The 21,506-nt window shown below is 48.0% G+C and overlaps 2 protein-coding genes across 2 annotated transcripts; one reads left to right on the top strand and one right to left on the bottom strand.

The window, feature by feature from the left end:
* Positions 1-1,815: 1,815 nt before the first annotated feature.
* CIMIP2A (ciliary microtubule inner protein 2A) lies at positions 1,816-17,344 on the top strand. The gene is made up of 8 exons (XM_067309376.1): positions 1,816-1,871; positions 5,966-6,159; positions 8,719-8,895; positions 9,214-9,590; positions 10,628-10,745; positions 11,895-11,989; positions 14,140-14,257; positions 17,244-17,344. The coding sequence occupies exons 1-8, from the start codon at positions 1,816-1,818 to the stop codon at positions 17,342-17,344; spliced, it is 1,236 nt and encodes a 411-aa protein (XP_067165477.1).
* TUBB4B (tubulin beta 4B class IVb) lies at positions 17,323-19,529 on the bottom strand. The gene is made up of 4 exons (XM_067308955.1): positions 19,411-19,529; positions 19,215-19,323; positions 19,031-19,141; positions 17,323-18,533 (listed from the first exon to the last, which is right to left on the bottom strand). The coding sequence occupies exons 1-4, from the start codon at positions 19,465-19,467 to the stop codon at positions 17,473-17,475; spliced, it is 1,338 nt and encodes a 445-aa protein (XP_067165056.1). The 5' UTR covers positions 19,468-19,529; the 3' UTR covers positions 17,323-17,472.
* Positions 19,530-21,506: the final 1,977 nt, after the last annotated feature.

Below are 21,506 nucleotides of genomic sequence, written 5' to 3'. Positions count from 1 at the left end.
TTGACATACAAAGTTTCTCTTATCAATAAATCCTAATGATAACCTTAACAAAAGTGAATTTCTACCTTTTTTTTTTTTTTACCTAGGTGTCTGCAGTGAGTACATGTATTTTGGACTGACTGTTCAGTAGCTCTTTGGTAAATCTGTAACCTCCAAGTTTGCAGGAGCAGCCATTGGCTGCTTAAAGGAGCAAACTTGAAGGGAGTTTCTGAAAAAAGTGGGAAGATGGGCCTGGGCCACCCTCCCGAGCTGAGGAGGGCTGACGGGGGCCTGGAACAGCCTGCAGTCGTTGTTCAGGTGCTGTGAGACCTCACTTGAAATATGGTGCTGCATTTCAGTAAGCAATCTTTTTCTTGTTCATATTAAACTCCCAGGAAGATTGAGGTTGGGGGGACCTCTGGAGGTCTCTAATCCAATTGTCTGCTAAAAGCAGAGCTAACTTGAAAGCTGCATCAGGTTGCTTCGGGCCTTGTCCAGCTGGGTTTTGAAGATCCTCAAGGATGGGGATACTGCTACCTCTCTTGTCCCTGTCCAGGGCTTTCACCACTCTTTTGGGGAAGAATTTTATGTTCATTGGGTCTTTCTCCAGTTGCAGCTTGTGCCCCATTGCCTCTTGGTCTCTCACTGTGCACACCCAGAGCTGTCATGCCCTTCACGGCCCCCATCCCGACTGCAGACCTGGGGTTGCTGGTTAGAGGTCTGCCACAAATCAGAGCTCGGATATTTTTAAGGTCAGAAACCCCAGATTTCTCAGAGTTTAGGCACCAAGAGCAAGAGTCAAGACAGCATTTTGTCTCCTCCAATACAATGCAGGCAGAGTGTAGGCACCTAAATAAATGAGAAGAATCCCTAAATAACCTCTGCTCTCTGATGGGTGTCTCTGAAGCCTTAAAATGGTCCTGCCAGCCCAGTGGCCTAATCCTGCTGGCCACGTGGCCCAGGTTATCTGAGGCCATTCAGGGAGTTTGCAGTGTCCTGCACCTCCGGTGCTTGCAGAGGCCTGGTTCACTGCTGGCATCGCAGTCAGCAGAAACGGTGCTGGCGCAACACGCGTGGTGCTTGTGCGAGAACGTGCCGACCGCAGCGCTTGTTCAGGAGGCAGGAGACCTGCGTCCTGGGCTGCCTTCGGCCGGAGGGGACTGAAACCCAGAGTGCGCAAGGCACCTTGACTGCACGATGTTCAGAGCAGGAGCAGCCTTTATCCTGTTTGAAGCAAGGTGGCTCCAGCTTGCGGCTGTGAACGGCCGAAGGGGAGGGCAGGTCTGCAGGTAGCCTCCTGCCATCAAAGGGGGGTTGTCTGCATTGGGCCGCCCGGGCACAGAGGAGACGGGAGAGGAGGGTCAACACACCTTCCACTGCAGAGCGCTGCATCTCCTAACCCTCGGCTTGGGGTTTCCTCAAGGGAAAAGCGTGAACGTGAACCCAACACGCCCGGCCGGTGCTGGCCTTGCTGCCTGTGGGCTGCACCAGTTGCTTCTGCACATGCAGCAGGGCTGGTTCGTCAGCGAGGTGGATATGAGCATACGTGTGGCGTGGCTGCTCATGGGGAACATCTGGCGCCACTGTCCCAAGGGCTACGAGCCTTCAGGAAGCCTTTGACAAATGCTATAAAATCTTTCCGCTCCTCCAAGATTTTCAAGCGGGGGGAAAAAAGACGTATCCAGAAAAACCTGAGTGTGCGGCTGTCGCTCGCGGCGCTGGATGTCTCCCAGGGCGGCCACCGCTGGCCCCGGCATCACAGAGGTTGTCCAGGCAACTGCGCCGGCCCTGCCACCTTCCTCCAGCTTCCCCGGCCACAAGAGACACCGCATTGCCATGGCAGCCGCGAGGAAAAATAGCCTCTTCCCTCCCGATCCTCACTATATCCCAGGGTAAGCTCTGAAGTTCGTCCAGTGCGTGTGTTCATTCCCAATGCAGAGGGATCTGGTTGAGATAAAATGCTATTTATGATTCATGGGTTTTTGTCTTGTTTTGATACTATTACCTATTTCACATAAAAGTGCAATGAAGGAGACAGGGCTCCAGGGGAAAAAAAATTACTGCCTTACAATAGGGTGCGATTAAAGACTATACCATAGCGCCTTAGGGGAGCTTTAAAATTGTTCTTTTTCGTAATTTTTCGTTTCAAGCTGCCAAATGTTACTGGTGCTGCTACTCAGAGTTTTGGTTCCACATTTAGATGATCTTTGTATCAAGCATGTTCGAATATATTCTTTGAATAAATACTTGCATAAACATGATACGCTGTTGATAAATTCATAGGGAGCAGTCATGCTTCCAGGTTTATCCAAGTTCTGTGAAGAAATTAGTGAATTTGTGGATAATGGTGATCTAGCTAAGACACAGCTGGACTTTTTTCAAAAGCTTTTTGCGAAGTGCCCCTCTAAAGGCCTTTGAAAAAAAACCCAAACAAACGAAGAAAAAAAAAGCAATGCTGTATTTGGCTAAGAGGTCCCTATGAATTAGTTATTAGTTAAAAGATGAGAAACAAAAGGTAGAAATAAGTGGATAGGTTTCATGGTGAAATGGAGAGAAGTTGCCGGTGGGGTCCCCTGGTGATCCGTGCTGGGACACGCGATCTCCAGCGCCCATGTAAATGATCTGGAAAGGGCTGGATGGCCACCAAGGTAACGAAAGTTTCTGATGGCACAAAATTACTTGGGTTACTCAAGTCTAAGGTAATTTTGAAAGACGTCCCAAAGACCTCGCAGTACGGAGCAGCTGGGAACAAAACAGGCAGCGAAAATCGGCACAGAGAAAAATAACACGAGTCGCATGTGGACGCAGACCCAGCACAGGTACAGGCAGGGGAAGGAGCTGGAGCTGAAACCACAAGTAATGGGTGGAGTATTTCTTCTTTAATGATGCTCTTATAGCGAAGTAAAGATCAAATCAGTCCTTACAGTTTGAACAACAGGCAGGATTTTTCCATTACTGAACTATATATCTTCACAAATGACATAAGCTCTGTTTGTTCTTTTTAAGTGGTGTTGCGTTGCTGCAGTTGTCTGTATGGTGTGATTTTATACTGCGCGCTACTAGGTTCAAAGCTCCGTGCTGACAGCAGGTCAGAAATGAGGGGTAATAACACGGCGGGCACCACTGCTGGGGGTGCATCTCCTTTTTAGAGACAAAAAGGCTCAAAATCTTCCCTTCCTCAATCTTGTCTTCAGACAGTTAAGGCCCTACTACCAAAATATAACAGCGGGGGCTGCTCCTCTTCAGGTTGCTGCTCCATCCCCTGAAAGGATGAGGAGGAACATTGACCTGAAAAGGCCAAGTTCTGCCACCGCTTTTCTCAGTTCCAGCATGGTCTTGCCCTATAGGCTTGTAGCACCCCTCCGAAACCCTGAAGAAGACCTCGTAGATGGGCGAGAGCGTTGCGTTGTGCGTGGCTCGGGCGGTTGAGTCTGAACAGGCCCCAACAAAGCAGATGTGGGACCTGGGCGTTGCTGTAATTAGAGGGAAATTGTACCCGTGCTGAACCCGGCATGCTGCGGGGCTGGCAGGTCAAGGGAGAGACGGAGGGAGTGAGGGGATGTACCGCACACCCCATGGCAGTGGCTAACTGGCTCTACTGTGCATGGTGCAGTGACTGCTGCACACCACCGCTGCCCTGGGCAAGTGAACAACCCTCCTTGGGCCTTGCCGGTAAATCTGCAAACACAACGAAGGAATCAAAATTGGCCCCCACCGCTCGAGCATGTTGGGCCAGGTCTTCGAAAATGCCAGCACAGTGCTCAAAAGTGTTAGGAAGAGAAATCAACTGGTAGGAAGGACGAAGCATAAGGAGACCTGGTAAATCCATGAAGTGGGTCCTGTCCTGGATGCTGGGTGCCATCCTGCTCACCCCACCTTGGGGAGGCTCAGCAGAGCTGCGGCAAGGATGGGCAGAGGGCCAGGGCTTTTCCTTGGCGACTAAGAAGGCCAAGCAGGTTTACGTGACAGTCTGGGGAGTGGTGATTGAAAAGATAGGATTGAGTAACAGAAAAGTGAAATCAGGCACGGCCTTGAGAAAACATATTATTTGCTTGCTGCTTGTACATGAGTTTTGAGGTCCATGACTGAAATGGTTTAGCGTGAACTACAGAAACGGTGGGTCTCTTATTTTCTTTATCAAAATACCGTGCGCAACAAAGTCATATAGCACGTAGAAGTCCAGGTCTGTTGCTGAAGCTCTGCTGCTTCCATCAGCAGAACTTGTAATTCAATTACGGGGCAGATCCACTCCCCACAAACCCAGACTGACTCGCCTGAGCTCCTCAGAATAGCCTGCTTTTAATTGTTTATAAAGTGAACCCTTTCTCAGCTCTACCATTATTTTGTTCATGATCAGAATCCCTCTGACAAGCTTGTAATTATTTGGGCTATGTCATTTGCTCTTGCTTGGCTTTACCATCCCTGCGTAGCTTCCTCATGCTCCAAGACTTATTGAAAAATCAATGAGAATGAGTCGCGGAGCTCCTCCACCAGCTCTTGATAAAAAGATACTGCACACAAAATGGGGAAACTTGCCAATTGTAAATGCATACCTTTGCTAGCTGCTGTTTAATGCATTTGGCAGGGAAAGTACTTACTCATCATCTTATGATGCTCATGCATCATCTGACTTTTTCCCCAAATACGCAGCAGGATCATTGATTGAGCGTTTCTGTCTCTGTGTTGCAATTGGCAGTTCTGCCTTTCTCCTTCAGCAGTGGAATAACATCACCATTAGGAAACTTTTGATGCTGGGAATAGTTACAGCTTCTGTTTCATACCTGAGCTCAGACTCCTTTTCCGAATCCCCAAGGCCCAATCTACCTCCCCCAGCATTAGCTATGGAGAAGTCAAAACGTTCACTGTCAGGAAGTCAAATGGTCTATCGTGAGCCAGGGAAAAAGGGAAGATCAGCATCTCAGGAAAGCAGTTGCCTTCCTGGCAAGGTCTGTCCGCTCCAGAGACTAGAGAGCAACCTGGATGCCAAGGTTTGGTTAGACACCTACCTTTGGAAAAGCTGGAGTTGATGTGATGCATCTGGCTTGCAGGGAAAATGACCCTTCTCCTCCAAATCGGACAAATCCCACTTATTTGCAGTGCGAGGATCTCACGGCTCCCCAGCTGGCAGGCAGGCCAGCCGTTCATGGCCTTGATATTGATGAGAACGGGGGTGGTTACACGTGGTTGCGCTAAAATGTCATTTCATGCCTTGCGCAAAGGTCCTCAAACAATGCGGTGACCTGCCCTGGCTACGGGCAACAGCGTGGCTTTTCGCGAATTTGCTGCTCAAGCCCTGTCCTGCTCTTCCTTACGAGGATACGGGACAGAATTGCTTGGAGGTTAAAACATTTTTTTCATTATCTGAGTTTTAATATTGAACAAGAGACGTCTGGAAATTGCCAGTAATTCACTATATTTTAGAACTGTGAGAGGGATCACAAAATTTCAAGTTGAAGCATGTTTAAATAATATTAGAACTGAGGATCTCCAAAGTCAACGCTTCATGCTGTGCTCCTGCTGTAAGTTTTCCTGTCGTACCATATGCATGTGCCTCTGCAGATGCGTTCACTGACCTCGTCCCATATTCATACGTGAGCCTAAGCACAAGACTGTGCCTACATACAGCTTTAACTCCATGAGCCAGTGTTTTTGCTGCCATGTGAAAGTGTGCATGCACGCACACCCACGCTACGCGGGAGCACAGGCAGGCCCGGGTTCATTCATAACCGTGTACATCTCCACGTTGCTCATGCCGGTTCTGTGTGTGTGCTGCCTGCGTAGCAATACCCTGGCAAAAGCATGTTCATGCTCACAGACCTCTTACTCTGCAAATCCCATTCCCAGGACCCATGTTCCCCAACCTGCATATGCTCCATGTACATGTTCTTTCAAACGTGCAAAAGCCCCAAGCCAAATTATTCCGTATGTGGAAAGGACATCTTCAAATGTCATATAAGTGAATGCTCTTTTCTGATTTCCTCCTCAGATACGAGGGCTTTGTCCCTCAGTATGGCTTCCAGTTTGGAGAAACTTTTGGCAAAACCACTTTTCGGCTGCTGACAGATCCTAATGTTCGGAAGAGCTCTCACTCCCTGCTGGCACCACTGCACAAGCTGAGGTTCATAGAGGACTTCAGTGGGACAAAGCGTGAAGTCCCGGATTATATCCCTGCACATCCAGGTGAGCAGAAGGCAGGATTTCATCCCTTCAGCAAAGTGGGAGGTTCTGTAACCGAAGTCACAACGTTACTCAGGAGCAGGGAGGTCCACGGTCAACCTGGATGATCTCCCAGGGAGCAGTGTGGTATTTCTCATGGAGCAATCATAGCTCTCATGTGAACAAGGACACCTGGGTAGCAGCACTGATGAGAAGTTTAAGCATGAACTCACTCTCCTCTCTAATGCCTTAGTATGTCACAGGCTAAAATGTCTTCTTGTTCTTTAGGTGGGGTTGGCTCTGCCCCCTCCCACCTATCCCTCACATGCCCCTTTCCATTTTTCTCAGGTGGCCCACCCGGTAAAGAGCTCATCAGATTTGGAGCTCTTATTCTCAGCTTTTATTTAATTGGGGAATTTGCTGCTTCTACTTCAGCTCTGCCGGCGGCTTGCGTGCCCTTCTCTTCCCAACTTCTGCCAGTTCTGCTAGCGTGGATCTCCTTATTGCCCCATCAAGGGAACCTACACGAGCCCTTCTCAGTCCTGGCAATCTGCAGTAACCTCATACAAGTCCCAGCCCCTTTGAGCTAAGTGCCTGATCCCTCCTGAACAGATGACCTGTTTAGTGGGAGCAAGTCATCCCTTGGCTGCATGCAAGGGAGTGGGCAGAGGTTATGTGCCGGGGGGTGTCTGTGTCTTGAGTTACCTGGAGACGGCCACATTGAGGTGCTGCTTTCCCACTTCATGCTGGGAATTCACACTGCTTCTTGCAAACTTTGGTCTTCCTATACTTTTTCGTCAGTGTTCTCCAGGATACAGGCCTCCATTATGCAGGTGTGGCTTACTAGCTTTATTCCTGGACTTCTAAATTTGCATTTCCTTGAATTAAAATGTAGCTTGTTTGAATGGACCCAACTAACCAGTTGACCTAGTTGCTCTCTGTCATTATCCTGTCTTCATTATTATTTTATATTTGCCGACCTTTATGTCACCTATGAATGTTTGCAGCTTTGATTTCACGTTTACTTCTTGTTGGTGAAAATGCTGAAGAAAGCGGTCACAAGAAGCACTTCATTCTGCTAAAAACTCTTCATCGAGAGCTATTACTTTAGAGCTGTCAGTGAGCCAGTCCTTAATTCTTCCACTGTAAACTTTATTAATATTGTGTGGCTTTCCTTTTTTAAGGAGAATATTTGATGTTACTAAGGTCAAATATCTCACTGCAGTGTATCGTATCTGTTTGCCTTTAGAAAACTCAGAGTCTAAAGAATGTTTGTCAAGATCTATTTTCTGTAAGACCTTGTTGATGCTAGTTTTTTTTTCAGTTGAATCCCAGATGTGTTTTTTTCTGGAAGTGATAGTGAACTCGTTTGACTGATGATATCAAACTCGGCCCCCCTCGGTTATGCTGGGTCTCCAAGGGTTCCCATGCTGGTTTTGAGGGGTTATCCCAGGGAGCAAGGGCTCCCCAGAACCAGGAACCAGGTGATGATGCCCTCCCTACCTTGAACGGATGGTCGCTCGCTCATAGGGTCATAACGAACAGAGACAAAAAGGTTAAAACAACAAAATACCCCCGTATGCATGTTGGAGCTGAACCTTTAGTGGTTCTCCTGGAAGCTCCTGCTTCCTCGGAGGCACTGCCCCATCTCCTGCACACGGTGTTTTCTACAGCGAGATGTAGGAGTATTCAGAAATAGCTCCTCTGCGTTAGTCACCAGCCTCCGGATCGACACGCGTTATTGGGAAGAGATTGATCGGAGTGCACATATTTGCCTCTGTCAGATAGACAATGCTCTCTTGGCTTTTGATTTTGTGCTTAATTCAGCAACTGTTCTGAATCGATAAGTTTGCAAAAATCGAGAACAAAATAAGGTAATAAAGAGCTAGTCTGGATTTCTCAAGTACCCAACTACTTCGCTTTTCCTTTGGTGGAGTAACTGGCTTGCTGGGTAAAAGGGAAAGAGCAGATTCTATGTTTTCAGTAATAATCTAAAGAAATCGCAAGATGAAACTATTTTAAAACTTGCACAGTGGATTGAAAAATCATTTTTATTGAGTGTTTTTCTTTGATTTATTGCTAACCTGGGAATAGCATTTGGCAATACAATTATAAATAGATTCCAGACTTAAATACAAATCAGAGTTAATACACCCTTGCAGAAAGGGGCAACCTTTATGCTGTTTTAGACGGGATAGGTAATTATTCCACTAGATTTTTTGCAGATAGGGTCTTAGCTGGAAGATAGTGTCTAGTCTGTGGGGTTTTGCACTGTAGCACAGTCATAAATAAAACAAAAGAGGAGTTCAGGGAGAGGCAGTAATGATCAGAGGGCTGAAAAAAATGACCTATAAGAACAAAAATTGAAGGAATTTGGTTTGTTTAAAAAAGACCAGACTGACACGGTAACAATTTTCCAATAAGGAAAAGGTTGTTACAGGGGGGAAGATCAATCGTTCCTCATAACCGCCAAGGAAAAACAGAAATTGGTTTAGGAAACACTTGGACTGCAGAGGGTCGGGGAGCCCGAGGGACGTACGTCACAGGCTATTTTTAAGGGAAAATTCAGCAGAAGTTGCCAAGCTCGGCCGTCCCTGCAGAGTCTCAATCCGCAGGGCTCTGCCCCTGGTTCGCAGCACACAGTAGCTGGAGGATTTTTTTTTTTCCTTCCCTCCGGCCAGCGTCAGCGGACCCTTTCCTTGACTGACAGTAGCAAAGCCAGCGAGAGAACTCCCCGTCTGACGTGGGGGCTGTTTGGGGGTACTGACACAGCCAAAGGGACCAAAATATTTGTGTTTTTTTTTTTTCCCTGCCTCACTGCTAGCTGGTTTGGGTGGGGAAGCTGACAACATTTTATGGTTTAGGCACGGCCCAGATCAAATTTTAAATGATTGAACTTTTAAAGCCATTTTTCTGTGCAGGCAAGTCCATCAGATGGGGCTGACGGCACCCGCGGCCCAGACCACGGGACGTCCTTCACCTCCGGTCCTGGAGGAGCGTGGTGGGGCCCAGGTCCACCTCGACGGGGACGCCCTCGTTCTGCCGCTCCTTCCCTGTAACTCGGCGTCTCTCTCGCAGGTGACTTTTCCTCCACCAAAGCCGCGGCTGGCGCAAGCCTTCCTGACCCAGCCCTCGAGCCGCGCGCTCCCGCGCCCCGGCAGGGGCCAGTGGAGGAGCGTCACGCGCCGACTCACGTGGGCCCTGGTGACGCCGCACCTTCGTGCGAGCGGAGCGGATGTGTTCCCAGCCACCCCGGCCTGAGGCTGGCGTACGAGTACGAGCAGAGGATTTCACCCCAGCCCGCCGCGACCCCAAAGGCGTCTGAGGAGAACGAGGGGCGATTACCAGACGTAACCGTGGCCGGTGGACAGGCAAAAAAAGGTGGTGCCTGCCAACCTGACAGCGCCTGCGGCCAGGGATGGAGGAGCTTTCCCTGCATCCCGGAAATCAAACGGGTGAGTGGTTTGGGGTGGAAAAGGCACACGTTGCAGAGGGATGGATGGCTCAGGTACTCTGCTGTATTGCAAAGCTGTATGTGGTGCACGGGCACGGAACGGCTCTCCTCGGTATTGGTGTGAAGAGGGAATTTCCTACGGGCCTGGCAAGGAAAGTCAAAAGCATCTTGCAGAATCGTATCAAACTCATGTTAACGTTTCTAGCAGTAATGAATCCGCTGTATCCTCAGGAAATTGGTCTAACAATTAATTATGCTTCCTAACCAAAAAGGCTTCATTTCTCATTTGATTGCGCTTTAGCTTCAAATTCTAGTCATTAGATCCTGTGCTATTCAAACGAGCAGCCCTCTTGCACTAGGCTTGTGTTTCCTTTGTAGGCACTTAAAGCCCAACCCACAAATATTCGCTTTGATAAAACAGAGTGCTCCTGGCGTCTTTTGTTGCATGACATGTTTCTGGTCTCCTAACTGCTCTCGTGACTCACCTGAATGTTCTATAATTTTTCATTATTCCTCCTGAAACACAAGCATGGGGATTTGACATAGTAAAACAACACCAGCCTCAATACTACAGGTAGCATGGCACAGCCAATACGACACTGGGACAACATGTTTGATCCCCTTATTTCTTCTGGACCCAAAGATATCATTTGTTGTGGCACAGTCAGCTGGGACTGTGCAAATCCACTGAAGGCGGAGATTAGAGATTTGATGTAGAGTCGAAAGCTGGATTGGATATAAATCCCAAGAACACTCATTCCTGCTCCTGGCTCTGAGAAATAGCCTGTGGAACGGATTTTCAAAGGAGCTCAGCACCAAAAGCTCCCCTTCTTGTCCCTTGGGTATTTTGCAAAGCCTCTGCTTATACAGATCTCGTCCAGTAATTTGATTTCACCAGACATTCTTTGAGGCTTTTAGTGTAAAGCTAGAAAGAAATGACAGTTGTGATCAGTAGGTTCTGGCAGTGAATTAAGTTGTGGGGTCAAAGGAGGAAGCAGATTTTACTGGTGTTTATTATATTTCTGCTTTTATTTTGAGCCTGTGAAAATTGAAGGTGCAACTCTGCCAGCGGTGGCTGAACCAGTGGATGCAGAGAGCTGCAATTGGTTGCCCAGGCTGGATGTACCAAATGCGATCCAACAGAAAGCCATTTCAGGTAAAAGAGTGAGGTTATGTGCAGCACAAGTCCACCTCAGGTGGAATAGTGTCATCTTCCCCTCCACCCATGGGGAGTCTTAGAGACATTTGCTCCAGCTCGTTGAACACTTTGGGATGGAAAATGCCCCGGCTCCTCTGGATGCAACGGCGTTTCTTTGGGATGCTGTCGCCCCAGTGAGTCTCACGCTGAGACACGGGTGCCCGTGGGCAGGCAGAAGGGTCGCGGGAGCCGCATCCTCCTTCCATCCCTACAACGGCAAGTCCTTGCTAGCAAACACTCTGGAAAGCAGGAGGGGAGAGCGGGTCATGGGCTCTGCGCTAACTCCGGTAGCTGGATGAGTAACTGCTACGGCTGAGAGAGTTACTTCTCTCCTAGAAATGCGAGACAGCTTTCTGAATCATCAGATCAACAAATGGTGTTACGATGCACTATCGCAAATATATAAAACTGTCTTACAACATATTATGCTCTTTAACTTCGCCATGGGCACTGGAAGAGTGTTCCTCTGCATGTAGGAAAATTATAAAAGGCAACTCGCTGAATTTCCCACCTAAAAGATACCACATCAGCTGTAGGTATTACCTTACTGTGCAGCTGACAATAATGAATACGGTGATTTCGAGTCAAAATATAAAAGATGAGGACTAAGCACCAATGTGAGAAATTCTAGGGGTTGCTTTTGCTTTTTTTTCCCCCCATTTTATAGACTTTGTCTAGTTTCTACAATATAGTTAGTGACAATTTGTTGGATGGGAAGGGCAAACGAAAAAAAGGTTGGACACTTGATAGTTAGCATCTGCATGTATACTAAATTGGGAGAGAACTTGACAGAGCTATTGGTTTAAAGAAAACATGATAAGAAAATAAAATGTGTTGTTTTTTCCATACCACATGGAGACCAACCACGGACCAGTTCAGTCCATAGAGTTTTCCTTGGGATCATAAAAAAGACGGTTTCAAAATAGCTCTTACATGTGAAATACCTGATTTTCACAATTTAAATGGAAGAGTTTAAAAAAGTTTTCTTCCCTATAATTTGCCAAGATTTTATATTTATCCCAGCCTCTTCCACTTACAAATTAGTTGATCTTTATATGATACGTATGTTCTTAAGCAGAAAATGTTCTCTCTTCTCTTCATCTGAAGGTTACACTGGATACATACCCCGCTACACCTGGATTACTGGCGTTGGCTACATCCAGGGTGTTAAGGATGCCATGAGTGAATTTGACAGAAATCAGGTAGATTATGTGCACAAACTTCATTTCAACAATGTAATGTTGGTCTTCAGCCCCTTGCGGCACTGAAAGTGGTTTCACTTACACTAGTAGTATTAGGACTGGGGTTATAAGTACAAGTAAAATAAAATCCTATTAAGTAACATGTTGAAAAAAATCATAGGCAATTACATTTTGTAACTTGTTTCCTTGGGACATTAAGGGAGGATAAATGAGTTCATAAAAGGATTAAGCAAATTTATTGAGGGTAGGTTCATGGGTTGCAGTTAAAAATGTTGCTCAGGGTGCAGAAACGCAGGATCCATCTATTTGCACTCCCCTTACGCACTTCCCTACCTGGATGGTAGTGATGGATGGCTTCCCGGGCTGCTTGGAAGGATATTTCTGCCTTTTGAGGGTTGTGATGCTTTTTCCTTTACTAGGATAATCTGTTTTGGAAGGATCTATAATCTTCTCCTTTCTCCTTCTTTGGGAAGGGTGCAGAAATATCCTTACAGCACAACTCTTATTTCCCCCCCTCCCTGTAAGATCCCCCGTACGATGCCGTATCGTCCTCCTACACGAACAAAAGTGATCCCTCCTGCAGGAGTTAGACTGCATTCAAACCTGCAAGTTTCTTCCTGCTGCCGGAGCGGAGTGAAATCACTGCAATACAGAAGTCGCTGGTGTGGAGCCAGCGTGGATTCATCGGCTCAGTCACCCAGCTAATGAAAAGCGGGTTACGAAATTTCCTACCCCTTCTTGTCACTAGGATTCACTGTGGTGCCTTCATCCCAGAGCAAATCGGTCTGCTGTAGAAGCGAGTCCACGAGAGAGGCAGCCCTTTGACTCAGCCGGGCGTAAATGACTCAGCAGCAGGCAGTAGCAGGGCTGATGTTTCCTGGTGGCGTCCTGATGGTTTTGCTGAATTTTTTTTTTCCCCCCCTCTGCTGGTTTGCTTATGCTTTCCTTGTGCTGTTAAAAGAAATTGAAATAAAGCAAACAGAACAAACCCCAGATGTTATCAAAACTCAACGTGCTGTTTGCAAATCCTTTCTGCCCCTGTGTCCTGAATCCCTGCGAGATGTCTGCCAGTGATGCCGTGCAGCGAACCTGGGAGGGAGGTGGGTGGTGTTTCTCTGCATCACAGGAATCGCAGGCTTGTAGCGGTTATCTGCAGCGCATGAGGGATATAAACACGCTAAAAATTCACTGAACAGCTCTAAGATGGCTTCTGACTTCAAGCCACTAATCTGCTGCCCTAAATCTGTGTTGCCCTGGGTTATGTGCTAGGATGTGCCATGGATCATTTCTTGCTATCTACCTCAGGCAAAATAACGAAATCTTCTTGCTTCAGTGCTGCTTTTGAGGGAGCTCTAGTAATCAGGCCATCGTCATCCACAAAATGGTTCAATGGACCCAGCAGTTCGTTCGGGTTTGCGAACCCTGTCCCTTCACTGCTGAGCAGGGCATGTGTTAAAGAGGTCAGGGAAGCTTTATTGGCGCTTTTAGGGCTTCTCCACTACAGCAATCTGCAGAACTGCACTAGCCTTCAAGGCATCCTGTTATCTATCTCAGTTCAACCTCTGAAGTCAGGTGGCAGGTCCAGGAGAGACAGTTTAGTCTCCCTTTAGCTAACGTTCCCTAAGCCTTCCTGTTCCTACTGCCCCGGGAATTACTGGCTTATCACCATGAGTGGGATTCACAGAACAACACAACCAGTTGAAGGTGTCGGAACAAAACGCTGATGTGCAGAGTCACAGCAGCCAAGGCATATATCCGACTGCAGCAGCTACAGTCGGCTGACAGTAACTCAAGTTTATGAGCGCAAGGCCCAAATGTGACCAATGCAGGGCAGTCTGCAGAGATCCTGGAAGCATAACTAGAGGGCAGGAAGGTGATCTGTGCACCCGGTGCAGCATTAGCTATCAATCAAACCCACTGCTGTAGAGGCTTTCTTCCACCACCACTCAGGAGCAAACTCTAAGTGGAAAAAGGGAAGATGCAATGTATCCAGCTGCTAATCAGAGGAGAACAGGACTGGTAAGAGAACTGCTTTGTATGAGCTTAAATATTTCCTTTCACATGAAGTCAAATCACATTACTTGTGTAACAAAAATATGTTGTAAAATGAATGGTACTCTTCTTTTTTTTTTTTTTTTTTTTCCTTCCAGTTTTTGCTGAGAAACCCAGTTTGTGAGTTTGGCAAGAGACTATCGCAAACACACTGGCCTAACAGCAGAATTTACACCAGTGCTGGACTGATCCCTTTCTACACAGGCTTTGTACCAAGTAAGTAAGTTTACCAGCTGAAAGAAAACAAAAGTCACTGATACTAATTACTATTAAGTAGTACTGTTTGTTATTGTTAATAGCAGTAGTGTCATAGTAGAGAGCAGCTACTGAAATGTTCCATATGGGAAGTAAATTTTTTTCAGTCTTTCTTTGCCAAGGTCTTGGACTTGTGTTATCCCCTGCCTTCCCGTAGAAGATCTCATGATCCTTATTGCCAATCTGGACTTCTGCAGAATGTTACTGTAGTTTCCAGCCACAAATCCCCATAAAAGTGGAGGGTGCTCAGTAATAGCCCACACATCACAACTTCTTCATTAAGAAAGTGATTTCTGTTCCAAAAAGCTTACACTTAAAGTGTGGTAAAAGGCAAAAGGTAGGTAATGCAAACAGGTTGGGAGAGCAGAAAAGCGCAAGAGAGGTGGTGGCTACCCCATACTGTCTAATTATTGTCATTATAGGCTTTACTAAAAAGAAGAGGTCTGAATAAAGTAGTTTGGTCACTGTTAAGGGGAAATTCTGCCCATGCACCTGAGAGAAAGCATTAAGATGTTAGACCGCAATTTCAACAAATGAGCAATTGATATTGGAATCATTGACAGCGCAAAGCATCAACATCTCGGTAATGTGTAAGCGACAGGAAAGCATGGAGATGATAAAAACCAAACTAATAGTTTGTACCTGATGCAATAAACAAAGAAAATGGTAGAGAACATAAATTATGGAAGAAGTGAAAGCAAAGAGGGGGGAAATGAGTATCATGGCAGGTTGGACTATAGCTGGTATCAAAACTATATTTGAGCTGAGTGGAGAATGTTGAGGCAGTGAATTATGACTCTAGCAACTTTTCTCAGAAGGCACCGGAAAGGCTTATCTAAGAAAGGCTATGCAGAAAAAGCAGTAGGGTTTATACATAGCTAGTAAGTTCTTGAAGGATGGTGTAAAAAAAAATTAGTTTCAGCTAGGAGGTTCTGGTAGGCCTAAATGCTTAAGCATTGCTAATACAATCTATTAGTTTTAGGCCTTTCAAAGAATTTGAGAGTGCCTAGAACTGAATTCTACAGTTTCCGCTTGTCCCCTCTAACAGTCCCTTTGGGATGAATACACACAGCCTGGAGGAATGGCGTGATTTAACATCACGCACTGTATATAGGAAAAAGGAGGGGGGAACAATCCCCCCCAAATCACCCCTTTTGAACTCTGTCACCACATTCCTACTTCTGTGGAAGGAGAGACTCTGGGCCTAGAAGCTGCAGTTGCTCTGTCCCCAGTGCATCACACTTGCCTACTCCTTCCCTTCCTATGGTAGCTCCTAGGTCTCCCAAGGCAAAATCCTGACTTCTTCCACACCATTTTTTCTCTGCACTGCATTATGCAGTGTGGTTAGGGTTATACTTGTACAAGGCTGTAGCCCGCAAGTCAAAAAATCTCTTGGAGAAAGGCTACTGTAGCCCTGGTGGAAACATGGTGAACTGGACTCCAGTGTCAACACTGAGTTTTGTCACCTCCACCACACGCCCACAACAAGGTGGGGGAAGAAGCTGCAGTGCTTCAGGCAGTTCTCCGTGCACTGCAGTGCTCCCAGGGATGCAGGCCCTTGGGTGGGGGGCAAGGATGCGGGTTGGGGGCTTAAGAGTCACCCATGTAACTTTGCTGAAAAGGATCTTGGGGGGCTGACACTGTCCTTTCAGGAACCAGCAAGGCAGGGTCTTGTTCCAAGCTACAGAAAAACAAAAATACACCATAATGGTTACATGAACTTCTGTGTAATGAAAGGGGGGGGCACCCAAAAATCAACTTTAAGACAAAAATCCACCGCTTGACAAAGTGTTATATCATGCTTCAAAAATCTAACTTTTGTCATCTTTGAATCTACAGAAGCATTCTCCTCTGTAGCCTTGAAACTGGTTACCTGTTTCTCTTTGAAAGTCATTTCCATAGCCCCTACTTTCCATCAAATCAATAGGTTTTTTTTAAACTATTATAAACAGTGTACCTCTGGAAAGAAAAACTACTTTTTTTTTTAAGGAGTTACAAAAACTTAACCCCTTATCAATCACAATTAAGAACGCTGAACAGTATCTCTTCAGCAGGAAAGCAATCCATTCTATCCTGTCTCAATTACTGAGTAAATATTTTCCTTTGTCATTCTAGCTAACACTGAACACTAGCTGTTTCCACAGAAAATGTTTTGCTAGTAACACTTTCAAGCTACAAAACAGTGTAACTTGGGATCAGGTATTCATACTAACCAAACAGAAAGAGAAGCTCTGCTCCCTCTTGAATAATTTATGTTATTATTTGAGATGTCTAGATACCGGCTTAAACATGACTCTGCCAAGGGATGCTCTGGCTGCTTAAATTGGAGATCTTCAGCACTACTTTTGATCTCAGCTGCAGATGTAAAACAGCTCGTTATGGAGAGCTCCAATTTGGGAAGTCACAGCTATCTGCTAGGCTTATGCTGCTAAATAGATGCAGAGGATCAGCCCTAGGTGAGGCCAGCTTATCTTCTTCCAGAAATATCCACGCTATCACAACAGTAACTGGCCCACGCCATTTTATAATCCAGACAGGAGGAGTAAGCTACAGCTGCAGCTTCCAGACACCTACATCTGAGCCTATGCTTCCATTAGGGTCTGAAGAGCTGCTCAGCTCTCTAGATCAGACTTAAGTTTGGAGAGCTGACCCATCACCCGTAATAGGAGCTCCCATGCAGGTACCTAAATTTAGACACTTACAGCTCACAGCTTCCATCCTTGATGTTAACTGTATCTCCATCGGCCAGTACACTTGATTATAAAATAATACCAGAGTATTTTTTCCAACTCCCTCAACACAAGGAAAAAGCAGTAATGCCACTCTATCCAGTGACACAAGCAACAGGTGTTCACCCTGTTAGGAAGCAGAGAGGAAAACATGGTTGCCAGTAGCACAGTGGCAGATGGCTGTTGCTCACTCACCATCCTGTATTTTTGTTTTCCAGCCCTCAGACACAGCTATGCACTTACTTTTGGAAACAGCACCCGAAAAGCTTACCAAAAGGAAAAAAGGAGACAAGCCTGTGCACTGCGAAAAAAACTTTAATGATGCCTGTACAGCATTTGAAGTGACTTTGAAACAGGAAGAGGAACACAACACAGACAAGAGAAGTTTTGAATGAAAGAGTTCATACAGCTTTAAACAAAATTTACAGGTGTTCATTTGCATAGGTTTTATTCTGCCTCTTCCTCTGCCTCTTCTTCAAACTCCCCCTCTTCCTCAGCTGTAGCATCCTGGTACTGCTGATACTCAGACACCAGGTCATTCATATTGCTCTCAGCTTCTGTGAATTCCATCTCATCCATGCCCTCACCAGTATACCAATGCAAGAAAGCCTTTCGGCGGAACATAGCAGTAAATTGTTCAGAAATGCGTTTAAAAAGCTCCTGGATAGCTGTACTGTTACCAATAAACGTGGCAGACATTTTCAGGCCACGAGGTGGAATGTCACAGACCGCTGTTTTAACATTATTGGGAATCCATTCAACAAAATAGCTGCTATTTTTGTTTTGAACGTTAAGCATTTGCTCGTCAACCTCTTTCATTGACATGCGCCCCCTGAAAACAGCGGCTACTGTGAGATAGCGGCCGTGACGTGGGTCACACGCCGCCATCATATTTTTCGCATCGAACATCTGCTGTGTTAGCTCTGGTACAGTTAAAGCACGATACTGCTGGCTCCCACGGCTTGTGAGTGGGGCAAAACCAGGCATGAAAAAGTGCAAACGGGGAAAGGGAACCATGTTAACTGCTAGCTTACGCAAGTCAGCATTAAGCTGGCCTGGGAAACGCAGGCAGGTGGTAACACCGCTCATGGTTGCTGACACTAAATGGTTCAGATCACCGTATGTTGGAGTAGTTAACTTCAGTGTTCTGAAGCATATGTCATAGAGTGCTTCGTTATCAATACAGTATGTTTCATCTGTGTTCTCCACCAGTTGGTGCACAGAGAGTGTTGCATTGTAGGGCTCTACTACAGTATCTGACACTTTAGGGGAAGGTACAACACTGAAGGTATTCATTATTCGGTCTGGGTACTCTTCACGAATTTTGCTGATCAGGAGGGTACCCATGCCAGAGCCAGTGCCACCACCAAGAGAGTGAGTAAGCTGAAAGCCCTGGAGACAATCACAGCTTTCTGCCTCCTTTCTTACAACATCTAGCACTGAATCAACTAATTCAGCACCTTCAGTATAGTGGCCCTTTGCCCAGTTATTTCCTGCTCCGCTCTGACCTGGAAGAGAGACATTTTCATATTAAGTTACAGTCACTGCTTCCTGCTTATTGCTTGCAAGCAAAGCATAAGAGCATCAAGCTACAGCGATGCTTTCATTTCATCAAGCGCAGAGCTATGGTGCTACACAAGCACCTCTAAAATGACTGGAAGCTACAGAGAAAACGTTTACTATCCAAGGATACAGCAGCCATTTGAGTTCTCCCGACATTACCGAGATGACGACGAGAATCGGAAGAGCAACGACACCTTGTGCCTTCCCAGACCTGCTCTCCCAAGAGCTGCCATCATGCACCATCCGCAGATCCCGGTATTTCATGCCCGCAGAAGCGCCAGGATTAACCCCCCCCTCCCCCCCGCCTCCAGGGCCGCGCTCGCCCTAGGAGCATGTGCGGCGGCAAAGCCCGCAGTGCAGCGTCGCTGCGCTGCCCTGCCCACCCCACCGCACCCCGAGCCGGTTACACGAGCGGTCCCTCCCCCGCTCCCGGCGCACTCACCGAACACGAAGTTGTCTGGCCTGAATATCTGGCCGAAGGGCCCGGAGCGCACGGAGTCCATGGTGCCGGGCTCCAGGTCCACCAGCACGGCGCGGGGCACGTATTTGCCACCTGCAAAACAGGGAGAAGCCGTGACTGCGGCGCCGGGGGCGGCCCGGGGGGCGGCCGGCGCGCCGGGCCCTACCTGTGGCCTCGTTGTAGTACACGTTAATGCGCTCAAGCTGCAGGTCGCTGTCTCCATGGTAGGTGCCGGTGGGGTCGATGCCATGTTCGTCGCTGATCACCTCCCAGAACTGCCGGAGAAAACCGCGTCAGGGGCGGCCGGGCCCCGGCCGCCGCCCCCCACCCACGGCCCGCCGCCCCCTCCCCGTCGCCCGGACCTTGGCCCCAATCTGGTTCCCGCACTGCCCGGCCTGCAGGTGCACGATCTCCCTCATGATGGCGGCAGCACAGCGCACTCTCAGCCAGCACCGCTCTTTCCCCTAACTGACTCTGACTGCGTGAGGTAACCGCCAATCCTTATATAGAAGCGGAATGCGCGCGCACCCTTCTTTTCCCCGCCCAGGCGGCCTTCGGCAGCAGCTATTGGCTACTCATAACGAGGCTCCAAAAGCGGCGAGATCTGATTGGCTAGAGCACTGTCACTCAAACTATGGGCTCCTATTTGCTCCTCCCGTTTTTCCTGTTGATTTTACTGTTAGGCAACGGGCTTCCATGAATGCCCGCCCCTACTTGCTTAGCGCACTCCCGATTGGCTTAATTGAATGATTGATGTCGCGCATGATTGGCTGTCGGCCTCAGCGATAAGCTAGCATCATTTGATTGGACGAAAACAAAGTGTCCTAGTAACCGTCGCAATGACTCCGCAGCAGGCCCTGGGCGGTGGCTCGCCCGGCCGCCGATTCCCGAAGCCGTATGCGCACTTTGCGCTACGTAGGCGGCAGCTCGTCCCGCTGCGGGGGGGGGGGGCGGTCTCTTGGGAAACCTTGCCCGGCCGTTTCCGCCCGCGGGTCTCGGGGCACCCGCCGCCGCTCGCCCCAGCGCCGGCCTCCGCTTCTCAGGGAGGGCCTCCCTCTCCCGTCCCCGCCGCCACCGCCTTCCCCCGCCCTCCGTTGGCCGGAGGCGCTGCAGAGGCGCTGTGGGGGCAGGGAGCCCGTCTGCGCAGGCGCGGGCTGCGGCGCCTTTCTAGCACTTTCTGGCGCGCAGCCGCCTGAGGCAGCGGGGTTGGGCGGCCGTTGCCGTGACAACGCCGCTCAACACAGGGGCGGGCGGGAAGGGGTTAGGCCGGGGCACGGCCTGCGGCAGAGCGAGACGCAGGGGGATGTTTAGCCTTCTGCTTCGGGATGCTAAAAGCCTGCGTGGGCTCAGGAGGAGCTGGCGGGGGGGGGGGTGGCTTTACCACACCCCTTGTGTGCAGGAAGGTCCTGCCCCGCGAGTTGTCGGAGGCTGGGAGGGTGCTCCTGGGAGGTGGTGTTCCCCCGCGGGCCTCAAGGTGAGCAGCTCTGGGTGCAGCTCCAGCCCTGGTCCTGTCTCTTAAAGAGCAGGCATGGTTCAGTCACAAGGGCTCAGGTAAGCTTGACAACTATGAGGCATGGTCCTATTACATTTCTCATGTAAACACGAGGTATTAACATACAAATGAATATCATGAGTTGTCAAAACACCATGCAGACCAATGCAGAACTCAAGTGGTGTCTGCCTTTTATAGAGTGAGCAGAACAGCGCTGCAACTAGGCAACACCTCCATCCTGAGCTGGATGTTTGTGTTCCAGCCCTGTTATTAGGCAGTTGAGCATCCCAAGCTGAATAAATGTCTCCTTTACTTAGCTTTTCTCTGTCTCTTGTTCTGCAGGACTGTTCATCTACAATCCAACTTTGTTAGCGCGTTCTTGCATAGACAGTTCATCTGTTGGTCACAGCTTCTAGGGGATGCACCATGATTGTTATTTTAGCAGAGCCTTTATGATTATGTATATTCATTAGGATGCCAGCAAGGTCTACAAGTCCTAGCATCTCTTATTGTTTCATAATGTAGCTACAACTTGAAAGAGACTCCTAATTGGGTTCTCCAAACCTGACTCGTCTCAAACTGGTGCCTTGATGTGGAAGTGGATTGAGGCAAAAGCAGCAGATGACCTCGATTCTTTTCACATGGAGTGCATTGAGCTGGGTCTCTATAGCATTCAGGCTTTTGTACAAGACGGAGCTACATTATGACTTGTATACATACAATGATCTGTGCTTGGATAACAACCCAACCATTTTTGTGACTGGGTCAGCTGGGGAGGTGAGCAGAGGAAGAATAACATCACGAAGACTTTTGAGGGAGATAGAACAGCCTTTGGTAATTGGCCTAATACAAGGGTGTAGGTGATTGCTATTTCTAGCATGTAAACATTGTAGCTCCCAAGGATGTTGGAAAGAGCCCAGCAGGACCCAGAGGAGCCCCAGAGGTACCTGAACAGCCCCCAGAGAC

Source organism: Apteryx mantelli, chromosome 21, assembly GCF_036417845.1.
Source record: "Apteryx mantelli isolate bAptMan1 chromosome 21, bAptMan1.hap1, whole genome shotgun sequence".
Classification (NCBI taxonomy): Eukaryota; Metazoa; Chordata; class Aves; order Apterygiformes; family Apterygidae; genus Apteryx; species Apteryx mantelli.
The sequence above is the reverse complement of the archived record's forward strand: the minus strand, read 5'-3'. Positions and strand labels throughout refer to the sequence as shown.

Bases quoted from the DNA above. Each gene is read 5' to 3' on its own strand.
- CIMIP2A (XM_067309376.1), top strand. From the start codon at position 1,816: ATGGCAGCCGCGAGGAAAAATAGCCTCTTCCCTCCCGATCCTCACTAT. The intron at 9,591-10,627 runs GTGAGTGGTTTG...TTTTATTTTGAG, and splicing joins GCATCCCGGAAATCAAACGG to CCTGTGAAAATTGAAGGTGC. The intron at 14,258-17,243 runs GTAAGTAAGTTT...TTTGTTTTCCAG, and splicing joins CTACACAGGCTTTGTACCAA to CCCTCAGACACAGCTATGCA.
- TUBB4B (XM_067308955.1), bottom strand. From the start codon at position 19,467: ATGAGGGAGATCGTGCACCTGCAGGCCGGGCAGTGCGGGAACCAGATT. The intron at 19,142-19,214 runs GTAGGGCCCGGC...CCTGTTTTGCAG, and splicing joins GTACTACAACGAGGCCACAG to GTGGCAAATACGTGCCCCGC. The intron at 18,534-19,030 runs GTGAGTGCGCCG...TCTCTCTTCCAG, and splicing joins GCCAGACAACTTCGTGTTCG to GTCAGAGCGGAGCAGGAAAT.